The 18,636-nt window shown below is 43.2% G+C and overlaps 1 protein-coding gene across 12 annotated transcripts in view; it reads left to right on the forward strand.

The window, feature by feature from the left end:
• Positions 1 to 18,636, forward strand: part of DOCK9 (dedicator of cytokinesis 9) — a 287,028-nt gene that overhangs the window by 256,721 nt on the left and 11,671 nt on the right. For all 12 annotated transcript variants that reach the window (XM_070380791.1, XM_070380794.1, XM_070380798.1 and 9 more), the window contains 5 exons: positions 15 to 121; positions 12,326 to 12,448; positions 13,097 to 13,210; positions 14,779 to 14,925; positions 17,513 to 17,723. In XM_070380791.1, coding sequence (XP_070236892.1) covers positions 15 to 121; positions 12,326 to 12,448; positions 13,097 to 13,210; positions 14,779 to 14,925; positions 17,513 to 17,723 — 702 coding nt within the window. The remainder of the gene's footprint in view (positions 1 to 14; positions 122 to 12,325; positions 12,449 to 13,096; positions 13,211 to 14,778; positions 14,926 to 17,512; positions 17,724 to 18,636) is intronic.

Genomic DNA, 18,636 nt, shown 5'->3' on the forward strand with positions numbered 1-18,636 from the left:
TCTCTCAATTCTAGGCATGTTTAGACAAGGATGCACAGCCTTCAGGGTCATCACCCCGAACATTGACGAGGAGGCCTCCATGATGGAAGACGTCGGCATGCAGGATGTCCACTTCAACGAGGTGAGGACCGCAGCCCATGGGAGCTCGGGTCACCGAGAGTCTCGGGTGCTGCCATTCCCCACCCCTGCCCCCAAACCAGGGTTTACTCTCTGCAGCCGCTGTGTACACACTTTGCTCTAACTAAGATAATTCTCCAGAACACGGGCACAAGCTCCTGCCAGGCCCCTTTCTTGGAACTCCTCCTCTCCTCTGGAGAGAGTTTGTTGTTGTTGTTGAGTCTCTCAGTCGTGTCCAGCTCTTTTGCAACCCCATGGTCTGTAGCCTGCCAGGCTCCTCATGGGATTTCCCAGGCAAGAATACTAGAGGAGGTTGCCATTTCCTTCTCCAAGGGATCTTCCTGACCCAGGGATTGAACCCACGAGTCCTGCATTGGCAGGCAGATCCTTTACCACTAAGCCACAAGGGAAGCCCAGAGAGTTTGCCAAGCCAGTTAGTAGTGATGTAAGACTGAGAGCTTAAACTCTCGTGGTAAAAGGTACACTGTTTTGAACCATAAGGTTTCTCATTCTTTTCAGCAATTAATTTCTCTGTTTTATGGGGTTTATTTGTTTATCTGTTTTAATCTGACTTTTCAATCAGTGTCCCCAGTCATGCAAGGCCACGAGAGGCCAGCCTGGGCTTGGGGGCAGAGCAGCCCCTGTCCACATCCTTGGATCCCTGCTTCTGCTTGAGTGCTGCCCCCAGGGCCTGCGCATCATGAGTAGATAAGACCACCCTGTCCCACCCCTCAGAGAGACCAAAACATTTGACTTTAGATCACTGTAGCAATTTCTGCAAGTTCCTTGCCAAAGCAGGGTCACCTTGCAGCCACTTCTCCGTGAGTAGACAGTTTTGAAATAAAGCTAGGTATCTGAAAAAAAGCCAGTTTTCTGCTACGTTCCCTGATTTCTTCTTCCATGAGTGTCTGCCAGAAGAGCTTTTCACGTGTGCCTGCCTCCCCTCAACTTTAAAGCAAAATGAAACAGTCGGGAGAAAGCTTTTTAATCATGCCCTTCTTTTAAGGAAAAATAAAGTGGTCTGTTTCTTCACGTGGAGAGAAAGAACAGAGAAAGGAGTAAACATCTTCTGCCTCTGTTGTAATTGTTTTTGATGACTGGAGGTCCTACTTAATATCAGGACTTTTGATCATGTTCATGCCAGTAAGCAGGGCCCATGAGCAAGCATCCTCCATGACACTGACCATCCATGAATCAGAAGCTCTTAAAGTGAGGCCCCGAGGCCCCTGGGGTCCCCAGTAACCTTTCAGGAAGTCTTTGAGGTCCTTCCTTTTCCACCTGTCTCCTTGAAGCTGGATTTTCTTTGTCTGCATCATCCAGAATAATATATTGAAGAGACTGAATGCAAAAGCAGAGGCCAGAATCTAGGCTTTTCCTATGAAGCCAGACATTAGAGTGGCAAAAATGTAGAACAGTGCCACTCTTAATTGTTTTTTAAAATTTTCCCATTAAAAACATTATTTTTGTTAACATGTAATCAGTTTATTATTATGAGTTTAAATTAATGCATAAATATTTTTACATTTCTTCAGTGTTCACTCCTAATATTGTAAATATTGAGAGATAACACCCATATACATAAAAGTTCTCACCTATTTTTAAAGAATTCTCCATGATTTTTATAATATATAAAAGGATCTTAAGCCTCAAAGGTTTAAGAACCACCATCAAAAATTCTGTGGTTTCAAATGACTCCCTAAATTAAAAAGTAACCATGAGAAAGAAAGATAATATATTGAGTGACTTTATATTTAAAAATTAATTTTAGCCAAAATACGTAAAGTTCTCTTAAGTATTCTGAAGGGGGGGGGGGAAAGCCAGTTGTTTACTACATGGTATTAACCATTCAACTGTCTCTCCACCTTGACATGCCTGGACCGATGATGGTTTTAAATTTTTCACTCTGACGTGTGAGCCTGACCCTCAGCAACAAGGCCCGCACGCTCTTGGCACTGAACTCTTCACTTCAAGGAGAGCTTGACTGGGTTTTTCCCTGAAAAGAAGCCTGAATGCATCGGCTCCCTGGAAGAACCACCCTTGTCCCTTGTCACCCAGTCAGTTCTCTGGAGCACAGCACTTTTGTTTAGAATTCGCGATAAGGACAACAGCGATACCAAGAACAACTAAAGATTTGAAAGTTAAACAGTTGTGAATAACCTGTCCTCAGGGATGATAAAATGAAGTTCAGGATGGCTCATCAGATTAAGTCATAGGCTGGAAAGAGACTCAGGAGCAGAGCCTAGGCAGTAGCCTAGGGAGTGAGCCCCATGAAACCAAGGGCAGATTCATCGGGGAAATTTGTGAATGGCACCCACTCTGAATAATGACTAAACATGTGATGGGGAAAGCTTTATCAGCTCTTTTTCAGAATATAGATTTTCCACCCTGTCCTCAAAGCATAAAGCTGGTAAATCTTTAACAAGGTCCATAGTCCATAACGACCTGTCATGATTAGGATGCGACCTGGGGGGTTGTAAAGTCCCAAGCGAGCCCTGCACGTTAAGATGGAAAACAGCCAGCAGTGAAAAAATAGTGTGTACCAAAAGTCACAATGACGGAAATTGCCATGTAACCATTTTTTGCCCTGGCCCTCAAGAGGTTTCAAGAAAAAGGGAAAGTCGAATATCTCTGCCAGAGGAGTTTTGGGGAAAGCTGGTGGGAATGGGTGTGGAACAATAGCTTAATAAGAATCGTTGCCCTTGTAATCTGCATTGTTGGATACATATAAATGCCTAAGATGCTCTCCAATGTGATTTTAGAGACACGACCTAAAAATGTGCGATTCTCCTGGCAGGAGGCCTCAGATGAGCTTTCACTGGTAGCAGTCCGTCCTGCCTGACTCCGACCCAAAGAGCAGACTCCCTCCCAGCTGCTTTTGATTAAAGAGAAACAGCCCATTGCTGTTTGCATTTTGTCTTACAAACCAGAGCCTATGCAGATGGAAGCATTCTGTCTCCTGGGGTGTCTGAATTGCATACAACCCCGTGTCTCGAGACCCTCCCTCTTTATCCCATACAGTCAGAGTCCCAGAAGGAAACTGCACACGCAGCAATGGAAGCAGCTCTAACAAAGAGACTGTTTTCAGAAGTTTGGTCAAGGTTTAGGGGAACCAGCAAGGAACACTGCAGAACCCTGGAGGTGGGCAGCAGCTGGCCTGCCACCGTCCACCCGTGGGCTAAGGGCAGGGACAGAGAAACCACACAGAGAGGGTCCCCTGCCCGGGCTCAGTCCTGGCACGGGGGCAGGGAGGGAGGGAGGGACGGCCACCCCCCACTCCTCCTGCCCACCAGTCTCCTGCTGGCCTGGCACTGGCTGAGCCCAGCCAGCAGCCAGTGGACGAGGAGTCCAGCAGGCAGGCCAGCGGTCCTGGCGCGTTGGCCCCCACAGCACAGAGCAAGGGAGAAGCGGGACTAAGGGGGACTGCAGTGGGGAAATGGAAAATGCGGTCCACCCTGGTTACTCTCCCAGGTGCTACAATTGCTCTGTAAGCCCCCAAATCAACATGCGCTGAAGCGCTTTCGCAGTCATCTGGGGACCCGCACAGAGCCGCAACAAGTTTAGAGCCCACACGTTCCCAGATGAGGCCAAGCAAGTAACACTCTGCCTCCTTGTTTAGCTCCTGCTGTAAACAGGGGTCATAGCCCAGCCTCAGAGTGTGGAACTAAAATGCTGTCCGGTGTTCCTGAGCTCAGGATGTGCCTGACTTGTTGGACAAGCTCTGTTCAGACAGCAGTAACAGCACTTTTGGTCATGGGTTCAGCGTTAATCATACAGTAGCAGTATGTGCTAAATTAGCTGTCTTTAAACAGAAACACACAAAACAAGCTTATATACTAATCAATTGTCAAAATTTTATAACCCGAGCCTAACCCTATATTTCCCCGAGGAGTGGGGGTTCAGTGTTCACACATTCAGTGTTGGCGGTAACCTTATAGAACATGACCAGAGCGAATAATGAGGATCGACTGTTTGGCACACTCCAGTTTTGTTCCCCAGACCAATAACGGTCACTGTTCACAGAGTAAGCATGTGAGGTCAACCAGGCAGGTTACTGCTTTGTATTAGCCAAACGGTCTTTATTCAGAAACAACAAGCATAAAATGTTTACACCTACAGAACATCCCAAGAGAGAGTTATCAACACAACATCTTCTGTGGTTCCTCTGTTTCCATCTCATCCAAGCTCAGTGACTTTGTAACCCTGTAAGGGCTAAGGATCTACTTTTCTGTGACCGAGACTGCTCTTAGAACCATGAAAGCTATATAGTGTATCTTCATTTTCACAAGGATTCTCCAAGCCAGTAGCAGTAGGGAACGTGGCCCGCAGAACTTACCTGACTGCTCTCCCTCGACTCATACCAGGACATACTGCCCTGTTGCACGCTGCAAGGATTTCCTACGCTTCCTTGTGCTGGAGACACAGGTGGACGTGATGCAGCCGCTGCCCTTAGCACACGGCACGACTTCTGATGCTTTGTTGCCTTTGAGGAGAATCTAAACCTAAACCACAATCTGAACTGAAAGTCGTCTCAGCTGTCTGTGGCCTGGAAACGTCTAGCACCTACGTGTGTCGATTTGTTCCATAACTAGCTGTGTGCCATGTGCTGACCCGGGGCATATAAGAGGGGTGCCTGCCTCAGGAAGTTTCACCTGGTATGATAGTCCTCGAGCTTTAGCTTGCTTAAAACTTACTTAGATTCCTGTTACAAATCCAAATCCCCATCCCCACCCATCCCCAGATCCAGTTGGGTAAGTGTAGTGCCTGGGAATCTGTATTTTTAACAAGCATCCCAGGTGATTATTCTGATACAAGGGATTTTGAGCTATATCTTGAGAAAATGATAATACAGTGGAAATATGAATGATGCCATGATGTAGGCCATTGCCCAAGTCAGGTCACGTGCTGACAGTTATTCCCAAATGGTAGATAATCAAGACAGCTAGCGAAGGGAAGCTCCAATACTTTGGCCACCTGATGTGAAGAGCTGACTCACCGGAAAAGACCCTGATGCTGGGGAAGACTGAAGGCAGGAGGAGAAGGCACAAAGGATAAGATGGTTGGAATGGCATCACCAACTCAATGTACATGAGATTGAACAAACTCTGGGAGATAGTGAAGGACAGGGAAGCCTGGCATGCTACTGTCCATGAGGTCGCAAGGAGTCGGACACAACTGAGTGACTGAGCAACAACAACAAGCTTCATAGGAAAGGTTAAATTAAATCAGTCAACTGTAAGATGCAGCAAATATTATTTAACTGAAAAATTTTAAATCCCCTGCACATACATAGGCTCATAAGGCATTTTCAAGCATGCATGCACACACACCCACACACGAGCACCCATGCTCAGCGTTAGCCATTTCCAGAGACAGGTCCTCGCTGCCCTCAGGTGCCCACACCTAAAAACAACTGACTAGCTCCAGTTTAAACAGCTTCCTGAATGGCTCATGAGCTTAGTGTACAGAGACCTTTTTAAGACTAGTCTAATATCATAAAATGTGTACTTTCCAGATGCATAAAATTCATTAAGGTTTTTATCCTTCCCCCTGACCATTAATTACTTACAGTTCTTTGAGTGTATTGATAATTTAGGAAAAAAAAAAACTTGGCATTTAGATTTTAAACAAGGGGGGAAACTGTTAGACTTTCTGTATGACCGCTTTTCAAGGTCACTGCTGTCTGACCACTATCAGTATTAGTTCTGATTTTCAAGGGATTCCTGAGAATTCAAAGTAAATTAACACGTGGAATTTCTGTTGAGAAAATTGTTCATATATGCCCCAATGTTTAGTTACTATGAAGGCTTTGCTGTTATTACTCTTTGTAATTTTGTGTTGATATATGGTCTCTCAAACTTAGTTATCTGTGATTGCTGGTTATTTCAAAGAACCTAATGTACCAACTATAAACATCTAGTTGTAGAGTTGATATTCAGTTCGGTTCAGTCGCTCAGTCGTGTCCGACTCTTTGCGACCCCATGAACCGCAGCACGCCAGGCCTCCCTGTCCATCACCAACTCCCGGAGTCCACCCAAACCCATGTCCATTATTGAGTCAGTGATGCCATCCAACCATCTCATCCTCTGTTGTCCCCTTCTCCTCCTGCCCTCAATTTTTACCAGCATCAGGGGCTTTTCCAATGAGTCAGCTCTTCGCATCAGGTGGCCAAAGTATTGGAGTTTCAGCTTCAACATCAGTCCTTCCAATGAGCACCCAGCACTGATCTCCTTTCGATGGACTGGTTGGATCTCCTTGTAGTCCAAGGGATTCTCAAGAGTCTTCTCCAATACCACAGTTCAAAAGCATCAATTCTTCAGTGCTCAGCTTTCTTGATAGTCCAACTCTCATACATGACCACTGGAAAAATCATAGCCTTGACTAGACGGACCTTTGGTAACAAAGTAACGTCTCTGCTTTTTAATACGCTATCTAGGTTGGTCATAACTTTTCCTTCCAAGAAGTAAGTGTCTTTTAATTTCATGGCTGCAATCACCATCTGCAGTGATTTTGGAGCCCAGAAAAATAAAGTCTACCAAATTAAACTTTGATGCTCAGTAATCGATACTCTACCCTTATGAGAGAAGGACTAACCTTTTTAAAAATAAAAGTCATTTTTAGTTTATTATTAGGTAAAATCTATAACTACTCTGCTTTTTTATGGTATACGTTATCATTTTTACAATGTGATATTTAGACTGATAAAATATAAATCCTAAATGCCTCCTGATCAGAAGCAAAGATAAAATAATGTCCAGGAGCATATATAAGTTGATATGCACCATCAAATTGTGATACTTATTTCATAATTATTTACTAGGCTCTCTTCACTTTATCAAACATTCCTGTTTTCCAGCCATTCTGGGGCATTCCTCTGGTTGAATGGCAGATTTTTCCATAATGAAATGAATTGCCCATCATACTGATACGCTGCTTGAATTCAGATGTCCTTGTTATTAAACTTCCCATGTGTTTCTAGTTTGACAAATGAGTAAAAGTAGTATTCACATCTTAGTCTCACAGTTAGGAGCACTTGGCCCAGGAGATTACTTATAAGCTCTATTTGATATATATTTATGCTCTATTTGATATATATTTATTAAGTGACTAAATCTCAAACCATTTAAAATATACCTGAAAGGCTGCTATACACAAATACCTTAGGAGGCGAGACATAGCATCATTTTAGAATCAAGGTACATCTTCCTCATAGAATACTTCCTGGTTGGGGCAGTTTATCTATGTTTGTGTGCATTTTCATGTCTCATAAAAATTATCTCTATTCAACTATTAATTTATTTTTAACGTGGAAAGGTGCTTCCCTGGTAGGTGGTAAAGAATCCGCCTGCAATGTGGGAGACCTGGTTCAATCCCTGGGTTGGGAAGATCTCCTGGAGAAGAGAAAGGCTACCCACTCCAGTATTCTTGCCTGGAGAATCCCATGGACAGAGGAGCCTGAGGGGTTATGGTTCATGGAGTCGCAAAGAGTTAGACACTAAAACCCTGAGAGTGGCTATTTAACCAGGGTTTTTAATCGTTCCGCCTCCTCAGCCTCATCTCTTGGCACTGTCTGATTCAGATTTTATTCTCCAGCCCTCAACCTACTTAAGAATTCCTCACAGATCACGCCGCCATCACGCCCGCGTCTCCACCTGTGCTGGCCCCTCTCCTGAAAGGTCTCCTCGCTTCCTGGCTATTCCCACCTTTCACCTTTACCCCGCTAACTCCTGATGGTTGTTAATACTGTCAGTTGTCCCTTTCAGCAACCTTCCATGCCCCTCCCTTCCCCTGTCACTGGATGGTTGCTGCTCCTCTCTGCATCCCTGGTTCCCTGGGCTTAGCCTTATCAGCACACTCACCACCATCTTTTACAATCTCTTTATGGGTCTGCGCAGAGACTCTGAGCTCCATGAGAGCAGGAAGCGCTCTCTTCGTTTGATTGATGGCCACCCCAGGACTCACCCAGAGACACACAGACTACTGTAAAGTCAGCAAGTGCCTGCTGCTCTCAGTTCAGAGTGCCACCCTTCTGACGTGCAGTTTGGCACATCTCTGAAATCACTGTGGGTTTTTTCTCTGTCCTCAGTATCTGAACATGTACGTCACATCTCTTCCATTTGGTGGTCATGAGTCTCTAGTCCATCAGTTCTAGCTGCTCTGAAGGATAACCCGTGAGTGTGTTTGGGGGCCTCCTCCTCAAAGCCAGTTTCATGTATACCACATCACCTGCTAAACTATCCCAACCTGCCTTCCATATTTGGTAAAAATCTACAGAGCCACTTTTATAAACTACAGAAACTACATTTTATTTATACAGACTCGTCTTATAAACCCAGTGTCAAGCACAATGCCTTGCACATAATAGATTCTTGGTAAAATGTGTAGGTGAATGAACGAAGAATCAAGTTAATGATGTGGTAGTGACTGTGCCTGGTTATAACATTTATAACTCTTTGAGAAGAATTTTCAGTTTTCTACGAGATTACATTAAAGTTACTCTAGAGTCTCACTGTGCTGCTGTAACTGCTGTAGTGTAGAATTAAGAATCTTTAGGTCTCTCTGATCCCATCCACAGTAAGTCGGGTGTCATCACTATATGTATTTACATCTACAGTGTGGACCGTATATAGTTTGAACAAAGCCCAGTAGTGAGAAAAGAAAGGGCCAAATGACTAGTCTGTAAGTTAAACCTGAGAATAGCTTTAAGATGGGTAATTTCCCATGCCTTTGTCTATTTCGTTATCAGAAGAATACCTTGGTTGTACAAAATTTCCTGATGGGAAATTGGGTCTTCTCAGAATTCATTCACCTCTGCCATAGTCCCACAGCATCAAGGAGAATGAAGATGCTCAGTAAATCCCCAGTGGTGATGTCTGTGATGTAAGATATGTAAAAATTGCAAGGCTTTGATACAGGAACTCAACTCATTTCCTTACAGCGAAGGACAGCTGTTAGTAATATTGTAAAAATGCAGACTGATTCACTCATCCAAGAAATTCTTGCCTACCAAATATGTATGTGGCACTGTGGGATATTACATTACTCAGTAGAAATAAGATTCATTTCAAAAATGAATACAAAGTAGAAGTGATGATTGAAATAAGAGAAGTTTGTTTAACTGGTCTGTTATTTACTTACAACATTGAGTTTTCAGAGCATTTTGATGAGTAAAATTTTATTTGATCCTTACAACTCCCAAATTAGATTAGACGTTTATTACATTTCCCAGTTTTATAAATATGGTGAAGTAAGTATATGGATACTGATATTATATAGATTCTATTTTTACGCTTTTCTTTTATGTAGCTTTTTATAATCAGAAGCATGAGAAGAATCCTAAAAGTTTGCCATGTTTAACCTGGATAGATTGTCCACTGGAAAAGATCTGAGACAAAACTAAGAGAAAACTGAGAGAGGCTTTGCATCTTCATAATACAGATACAGGATGAACAGATATGGTGTTAGGACCTTTACTGATGTTTTTCTTTGTAGCTGTTAGGATAATTACTACATATATCTGACTTTAGTGTTTGCACTTAATGAGACCCACAATAAAAGTATGAGACAACTGGTATACCTCTTTATAAGCTTTGGTACAGAGTTCAGTCACACAGATGAGCTTTATGATTTGTATGTTGTAAATATGACATAGGAGTTAAATGTCTTGTTTTAAAGATGGTTTATTTAAGTCAGATCATATTTTCTGGTGAATTGATTCGAAACTGCTTTTTAAATGTTTATTTTCTTTGGACCTATAAATCATAGCCATTAGGACTATAATGAAACATGAGGTTGGTAATGAAACACACAGGTCCTGCCATTCGTGTACAGAATAATAGGGAATACACACATGTTACAAGGCAACTATAAAAGCCTTGAAAATATATTAACAAACCTAATCCAGCAATAGACAAATAAGAGGAATACATTGTGACTAAGTAGGGTTTACCCTGACAATGCACCGTTGGTTCAGCCCTGGAAAGCCAATCAATATAATTCACCATATTAACAGAACAAATAAGGAAAATCATATGACCATCTCAATAGATGCAGAGAAAGCATTTGAAAAAATTCAATATCTACTCATGAGTTTGCAGGGGGTGGGGGAAACCTAGGAATAGAAAGGAACTTCTTCAAGAAAAAGATCATCTACAAAAAACCTACAGCTAACATCATACTTTATGGTGAAGGACTGAATACTTTCCACCTAAAACTGTGAACAAGACAAGAATATCTGCTTTTACCACTCCTGTTCAACACTGTGCTGCAGATTCTAGTCAGTGCAGTAAGAAAAGAAATAAAATCGCCTATGTTGACAGAAGATGTAATTGTCTTTTGTGACATAAGTAATCCAAAAGAATTTACAAGAGAAGTTACTAAAACTGAGTTTAGCAAGATCATAGGATAGAAGATCAGTATACGAAACTCAACCAGCCTTCTTCACACTTAGATACTTACACCATAGTCGCACCATGGTGTCAACAATCACTTTGTGTAATTCCTACAAACATATGCCGGGTGACTTTAAATCTTACTCAACAAAGGCTTTTACTACAAAAAAAAAAAATCAAAATTTAAAAACAGTACTGTTTATAATAACATTAAAAACCTGGAAAAATTAGGTATAAATCTGTAGAGATTTGTATGCTGCTGCTGCCAAGTTGCTTCAGTTGTGTCCGACTCTGTGTGACCCCATAGACGGCAGCCCACCAGGCTCCCCCATCCCTGGGATTCTCCAGGCAAGAACACTGGAGCGGGTTGCCATTTCCTTCTCCAATGCATGAAAGTGAAAAGTGACAATGAAGTCGGTCAGTCGTGTCCGACTCCTAGCGACCCCATGGACTGCAGCCTACCAGGCTCCTCCGTCCATGGGATTTTCCAGGCAAGAGTACTGGAGTGGGTTGCCATTGCCTTCTCTGATTTGTATGCTAAAAACTACCAAACACTGATGAAAGAAATCAATGAAATCCTAAGTCAGCGGCGTGAGACTCAGTATTGTTGAGACATCAGTTCTTCCTAAATTGATTTATAGATTCAAAGCAATCCCAATCAAACTGCCACCTGAAGTTTTGGTAGAATTGACAAATGGGTTCTAAAATTTATATGAAAATCAAAGGAACCAGAATAGCCAAAACAATTTTTAAGAAGTTGGAAGAGCCATGCTACCCGATTTCAAGGTAAAGCAGAGGTTCTCAAACTGGGGATGGTTAGGAAATTTCACAGAGAGATTGAAGAAATCAACCTGAATGTCTAACAAAGTGATAAAAGATAGTCACTTTGAAGGAGGGAGGAGACCTCCACGCTGGCTACCATGGCAGACAGGCCCCTGGCTGGCCAGGGCAGGGATGCCACCAGCACCAGCCAGTCTACCTGCTGCCTCCCTATGTCCATTCTGCTGACAGCATCTGTCCCACATTCCAAATGGGTCCTGAAATTCACCCTGATTGGCCAATTTAGGTCACATGATAAAGCAATGACTGGCCAGGAAATAAATTCACGCTGGTTAGTTTAAACCTGAGCCACATGTCCAGCTCTTGAGTCGCAGATGGTGTTAGCTTCTTCTAAAGTTCAAGGACTTTAATGGAGGCAGGGTGACTGCCCAAATTCAGTAGGTAAGAATTTTGAAAGGAAAAGGATGTTGGTGAGGCAGGCACAGTGCCTCCCACACTCCATCACTAAATTCCTCTAAGATGTTTAAGTTGAAGTCATGCTGAGTGACTCTCCATGTCTCAGCATTGTCATTGTTCCTCAGAAAGGAAAAAAAAAATCTAAATCATATTTAGAAAATGAGAACTAAGAACAAAAACTGAGAGCCTGTGTGAAGCTATCAATTTCCATTTTTTTTCCCATGCAGTTAACTACTACCACAGTCATACAATGAGACCTTAATTTCTGTCTGTAAACATGACTGGAAAGTAGCTCATGGCAAAAATGAATGTAGAAGTTCGTATCTAAAAATATTACATATTTTGAGGGGCTTCCCTGGTGGTCCAGTGGTTAAGACTCTGCACTTCCACTGCAGGGGGCAAGGGTTCAATCCCTGGTCTAGGAAGTAAGATCCCAAATGCTCACGTGCAGCCAAAAAGTTGAATAAAGTAAAATAATTTTTAAAAATATATTACGTATTTTGAAATCATCTTCACCATTTATGCGTTCTGCAAGGAGCGCAGTGTCGGTTTCCCTGTAACACTCTCTCCTTCTCTTTGATCAGGACGTGCTCACGGAGCTCCTGGAACAGTGTGCAGACGGGCTCTGGAAGGCTGAGCGCTACGAGCTGATCGCCGACATCTATAAGCTCATCATCCCCATCTACGAGAAGCGGAGGGACTTTGAGGTATCCAAGTGGTCTGTTTGTTAACTTTTTCAGAGGATGGGGGAGTGACACACATCCCCAGACATTCTTACATGCAGAGCACGCAAGCAGGCCACTTGAGCACGTGGTCTCTGCCCCTGCACGTGACCCTGGAGGCCATCACCCTCGGAGCCACGAGATACCACACCTCTACCCAGACCTCCAATCTTGAAGGACGGGGGTTGGGGATTCTGGCACTCCACTTGCATAAAGTTGCCAGGATCCTGACTTTTAAAATCCCCAGGTGCCTCTTCTCTTAGAACTCTCCCTTGCTCCACTGATAGGGGAAAAGAGTGACCCTTTGGCCTTTCTGGGCTGGGGATGCCGTCCAGTTTCTCATGCTAAGGAATGGAGTAGGAAAAGCAAAAACTACAAGCAGCATCAGAGGACTGAACTGACTCACTGCACTGGGAATCCGATGTGTTCTCAGTATGCCAGATGGCCCTTCGGGTTGGAAACCTAACACTTGGAAATGATCACTACCAGTTGTCCAGTCAAAACGCATTCTTGTTTTTTTTTTTTAACTCAAGTCCAAGGAGTTTTCACCTGCATGATCTCATTTCATTGTTAGTTTCACATCAGTTCTGCTAGCTGCAAATGGGAAGAAATGAGCTGTGTTCTTCCTTGCAGAGGCTGGCCCATCTATACGACACGCTGCACCGAGCCTACAGCAAGGTGACCGAGGTCATGCACTCCGGCCGCCGGCTCCTGGGCACGTACTTCCGAGTGGCCTTCTTCGGGCAGGTGAGCCTCCTCCCAGTCCTCTAGCGCATCCCCAGTCCTTTTTTGTTCTTGTTTAGACCCTATAAAGTGGTATTTTGTAAATTTCCCATTTTCTAGAAATTCTAATTTGATGAATTTGTCATGTTTACTATGGTTCTTATCTTCCTCAGTAGTAAACTTTCTGCTTTTTTTTTTTTTCTTTCTTCCTGTCTTTTCTTTATTACTTTCTTAAGGCAGCGGTAAGTTCTTCTCCCATAAGACATTCTTAGCGGCATCTTTGGTACCTCAGTGTGGTTTGCAAGTTTCCTTTTCAAGTCTGTATGTCTATCTGTCCAGTCATTACACACTCAAAAAAAAAAAACAGATTAACATTTTATTCCATTTACAGAAATAAATCACCTGTTCCCTTACACATCTATACTGCATGTTTTAAACCAAAATTAAGACTTTCTGGTTTCCTCTGTCCCTGTGCGTCTCTTTATCTTTTATAATATCTTTGCAAGTAGTTTACCGTTGTAATATTTCAGAAACCCTTTATAAAGAGGTTCATTTATATTTAACTGAAAGTTTAACCTCCAAGTCTCTAACATGATTAAATAGTATAAATTATAATACATGTATTTAGGGTGTGTGGTTTTCAATGAGCTTTATATAACCTTTGATTTATCCTGTTATTTATTGTCTTTTATAACTTTATAGCAATACCAGTTTACAGACAGTGAAACAGATGTGGAGGTAATTACAGTAAATGCTTAAAAAGCAAGTAATACAGTGAGTCACTGCATCTAAACTTCTGAGTTTGATGTGGGTGTTTTTTGTCTCATGTTAGCCTGCGTTTTTTTCTTTTATATACCGTGTTTTTTGCACCATTTTCTCTCTTTTATTTTAGAGGAGAGATATTTTTTTAAAAATTTATTTCAAATATTAACTCCAATTTGGGCTTTTTAGTTTTCAACCTTTTTCACTTCCCAAGCAATTTTCTAAGCCTTGTTGTATTCAGACCCGACTGGTGCTAAAACAGGTGATGACTGGCGATTATAAAAATATTTTGATATTATGCGACGTTCTTTCCTATTTTTCTCATCAGTGAAGCAAAATGGAATTTACACCAACTTTACATAACTTTTGCCAAACCTACTCTCCAGGCCAGAATGCTTCTGTTTATACTGTAAAATCCCGTGTAGATGGGAGAGGTCAGGAGAAGGGGTGTGTGTGCGTGTCTGAGGCCAGCCCATCGGCTGCTGAGACATGTCTTAGTGAGTTCTTCTGTTCCTTGGGAATGTGAAACAGGCTTGAGTGCCATCATTCGACTTCACCGAGAGAACACGGTCTTGAATCCCCAATTTCTCGTTCACTCAACACTTAATGACCACATTCTTGGATGAGTTTGCAGTTTCGTGTTTTTCCTTTATCTTCGCACCCAGACCTCACATTATTATCATTTTCCTTCCTATTTGGAAAGCCCGATTTTGTTTTTAGAATCACTCCCTTTTTTTGTTGTTGTTAACCCTTGTAACAAAAGACTCCTTCCCTGTGGTCAGCCTTGGGCTTGTGTCTGGGGGCAGCTCTAATTGTGCATTATGTCACAGGGGTTCTTTGAAGATGAAGATGGAAAGGAGTATATTTACAAGGAGCCCAAACTCACACCTCTGTCAGAAATTTCTCAGAGACTTCTCAAACTTTACTCAGATAAATTTGGTGCTGAAAACGTCAAGATGATACAAGATTCTGGCAAGGTATGGACCATGCTTGTAAATGTATCATAGCAATGTAATATTGTTTTTTCATGTTTGATTGATCATATATATTCATAAATGTGTGTCAAAAAAAGATGCAGGGAAAAGTTAAGAATGGTTGACTTTGAGTGACAAGTGTATTTTTTTTTCCCCTAATACCTTTCTGTGCTTCCCTGATATCCTTCATGAAGTAGTCCTTTATTTCATAACTTTAAACAGATATTCTTTTACAAAATAATTAATATCTGAAAGGACATACCATTTTTAGTCCAGCTATTTAGAAACTCCGTCGGAGTAGGGTCCTATGTTCTGTCTGTCGCTGCTCGTTTTCATTGCACTTAGCACAATGTCTGGGGACAGACAGAGGGATGAGCAGACAGACAGACCAAGGAAGGAACTAACTAGCCAGCACATCTGTAGGAATGAGATTTATTTTCTCCTTCGAGAGGCTATCCTCTGCTGAGTCGCCCTCACACGAGGACCATTTCTGAACCTCCACACTTTCCTTGTGTATTTACGTGTTGCACCGACTTCAGGACATCTCCCAAGAGATGAGATCCTCTTGCCTCCTGAAACTCAGGTCTAGTGGAGCTCCTGTTCTTTGCATTTACAAACGCCCCTCCTGTTCAGTTTCCAACAGCAATAAGCTCGACCTCTTTCTCAGTTCATCCTTTTGGAGGAGCCTCAGTTCATGATTTTGTCCTGAGCCCTGCGTAGGCATCCCCAGTGTCTGGAATTCATGTGCTTGGGGCTCTTCCCTTTCTCCAGAGAATCTTGCAGTCTCCTGCCCAGGTGGTAGGGAGGGGACAAGGGAGGAGGTAATTCTGGATGCTGGAGGCAGGAGATGAGCAAGGGTGAAGGTCCCACGTTCAGCCTGCAGCCTTCCACCTGCCCTTCCACCCGCGTCCTACTCTGTACCTTGCCCCCACTTTCTGCTGAGACTGGTGAACCCACTTAGACTCTTTCCAGACCGGTTTCTCCAAGGAACAATCTGTTCTTTTCTTGGGGGTGGGGACTTGGGAAGGGAGCCTGGGGTTCTGCCACTACCCGGCATAGACTCTGGGCCACTCACCAACCCATACCTCCCCTGGTCACCCTAATCCTAGTCTTCTCCAGATGCCCGTCTGTTCAGGCTGCTGTAACAGATATCGTAGACCAGGTAGCACACAAACAACAGAAATTTATTCCTCACAATTCAGGACAGAGCCTGGGAAGTCCAAGGTCAAGGCACCAGCAGACTCAGTCTTCCGAGTGAGATTCTTTTAACTGGTGCATAGACTTATCGCTGTGTCCTCATGTGGAAGAAGGGCTGAGGGAGCTCTGTGACGGCCTTGTATAAGGGTACTAATCCCATTCATGAAGGCCCCACCCTCCTGACCTAATCATCTCCTACCTCCCAATACCATTGCATTAGAGGTTAAGATTTCTACATGAGAATTTTGGGGGAACACACATGTCCAGTCCATCACAGCAGGCTTCTGCGGGGTGCTCTGGCTTCCTCCTTGTTGCCCCTTCCATGGGAATGTGGATTAGAACTTTAACCCCCATGCACCTGCCTTCCAGATATTCATTAAACTCACCCACTGCTGTTCTTCCGCCCTCTCTTTTGTCCTTGTCAGTTAATCCTATCCTTTGTGACAGAGCTGTACAAAGGAAGAGGAGAAACATGCATTGTGGGTCCATTTTTAGCCAGAAACCTCAACACAACCTTATTAAGACCTACTTCCTTTCTAGACCAAATCACTCAAGTCCAACTTGCCTTTTTCTCTGAAGCCAAAACCTCTGTCTGGATCAGTCTGTGTCTTTGACCTAACAACTTCTCTCAAGATGCTCATGCATTCATCTCTTACTTGTATTAAATTAATTCATATCCATGTGTTTATGTCTAATCTATCTACAGGTTAATTATGACTTGAGGGCTTGGCTTTAAACACTATTACTAAAATAAACATTTTTCTCTCTAAGCCAAATATGTAAAAATACAGCTTAGGAAAGAATCAGAGGAATCCAGATAGGGAGTCATTCCACATGAAACTAGCACGATGTCTTTAAAAGTCAATGTCATGAAGAAGAATAGTCTGGATTAAACAAGACTAAGGACCCATGACTAAATGTAAAATGCAATGTTTGATTAGATTCTGGTTCAAACACAAATAGCCAAAAATACCATTCTGGGACATTTGAGAATTTTTCATCTAAACTTGGTATACTGGGTACTATTAGGAGATTAGTGTTAATTTTGTAACATTAACAAAATGATGATGTATTGTGGTTATGGAGGAGACTGTCCTCATGTTTAGGAGATGCTGGCTCAAGTGTCATGATGTGAACCACTTACTTTGAAATGCTTCAGCTAAAAAAAAATCTACCTGTACGTGTGTGTAAGGAGACATATATAAACAAATAGCAAAGTATTAGCAATTGTTCTAAGTGGTGAGTATGTGGCATTTGTTGTACTGTTTTTTTCAAACGTTCTGAGTCTCCAAAACTTTTACTCATACAAAGTGGGAAAACACCACTTCAGCGTGCATTGGAGGAGTCCTTCACACACCAGAAGCTGTATTCCATTCCCTTTATTCATTTTAAGGTCAACCCCAAGGATCTGGATTCCAAGTATGCCTACATCCAGGTGACTCACGTGATCCCGTTCTTTGATGAGAAAGAACTGCAAGAAAGGAAAACGGAGTTCGAAAGATCCCACAACATTCGCCGCTTCATGTTTGAGATGCCCTTCACCCAGAGCGGGAAGCGGCAAGGGGGCGTAGAGGAGCAGTGCAAACGGCGCACCATCCTGACAGGTACGGCTCCCCCCTCCCCCCACCCCTTCCGGTAAGAGCCACACCCAGCTCTCAGCATGGAGGGCGAGAGAAAGAGCCTTCAGAAGGGATCCAGAAGCTTCTAGAACCGGAAGGGCCTTGGGAACTTAGTTAATTTTCCTTACATACCTGCTTCAGTTTAACACGTATCTCATGCTCGGTTTTGAAAACTCAAAGGACATTTTTCTGTTTACCTGTTGGGTATCTTCCATCAGACCAGAAGTCAGGTCCAATGTCACGTCACTTACCCTTTTTAGAATCTGGTGAAACCAGTGGGCCCATTTTCTTCCCAGAACGCTCTGGCATGCTGTTTCGGGCAGTTGGCAGACTCTCCAGCTACATGTCCCACTCCCGGGGAGTGGAGAACCCCTGTGCACAGTGCCGAGGCTACCTACATCAAGGGAACAGACCCCTGAAGCGTCTGTGCCTCACAGGTCCCAGCCTGAGCCTGCTCAGAGACTCTAGGGGGCGGGAACAAGTGGGATACGAGGCCCACCTCCTCCCTGAGTGGCTGGCCAGCCTCAGCTCTTGCTTTTAGAATAATAAGACAGCACAATCTCAGCTGCTAGTACCAGGAAGCCCACTGCATTCACAGGCTGCCCACTCAGTGGTGGCAAGAGTTTCAGTGGCTCCTTTGGCACCGCTTAGTAGCCACTGATCACCCACCCCCCAGAACTATGCTGTGTGACACATATAGAGTCGTCTTGGGAGTAACCTAAGAGTCACCATCGCTCTTAGGGTCAGCAAATGACAGGCAACCTTTAACCTTTAACAGGCAATAAAAGGCTTTCTTAAAAAAAAAAAAAAATCTGTGAGGACGCTATTGAGAATGCCACGTGTTGTCTGTATCTGCTATTGAGGCACATTTTTCAGAGCGGCCATAGTTAAGTCGAAC

The sequence above is a fragment of the Bos mutus genome, chromosome 12, assembly GCF_027580195.1.
Source record: "Bos mutus isolate GX-2022 chromosome 12, NWIPB_WYAK_1.1, whole genome shotgun sequence".
NCBI lineage: Eukaryota > Metazoa > Chordata > Mammalia > Artiodactyla > Bovidae > Bos > Bos mutus.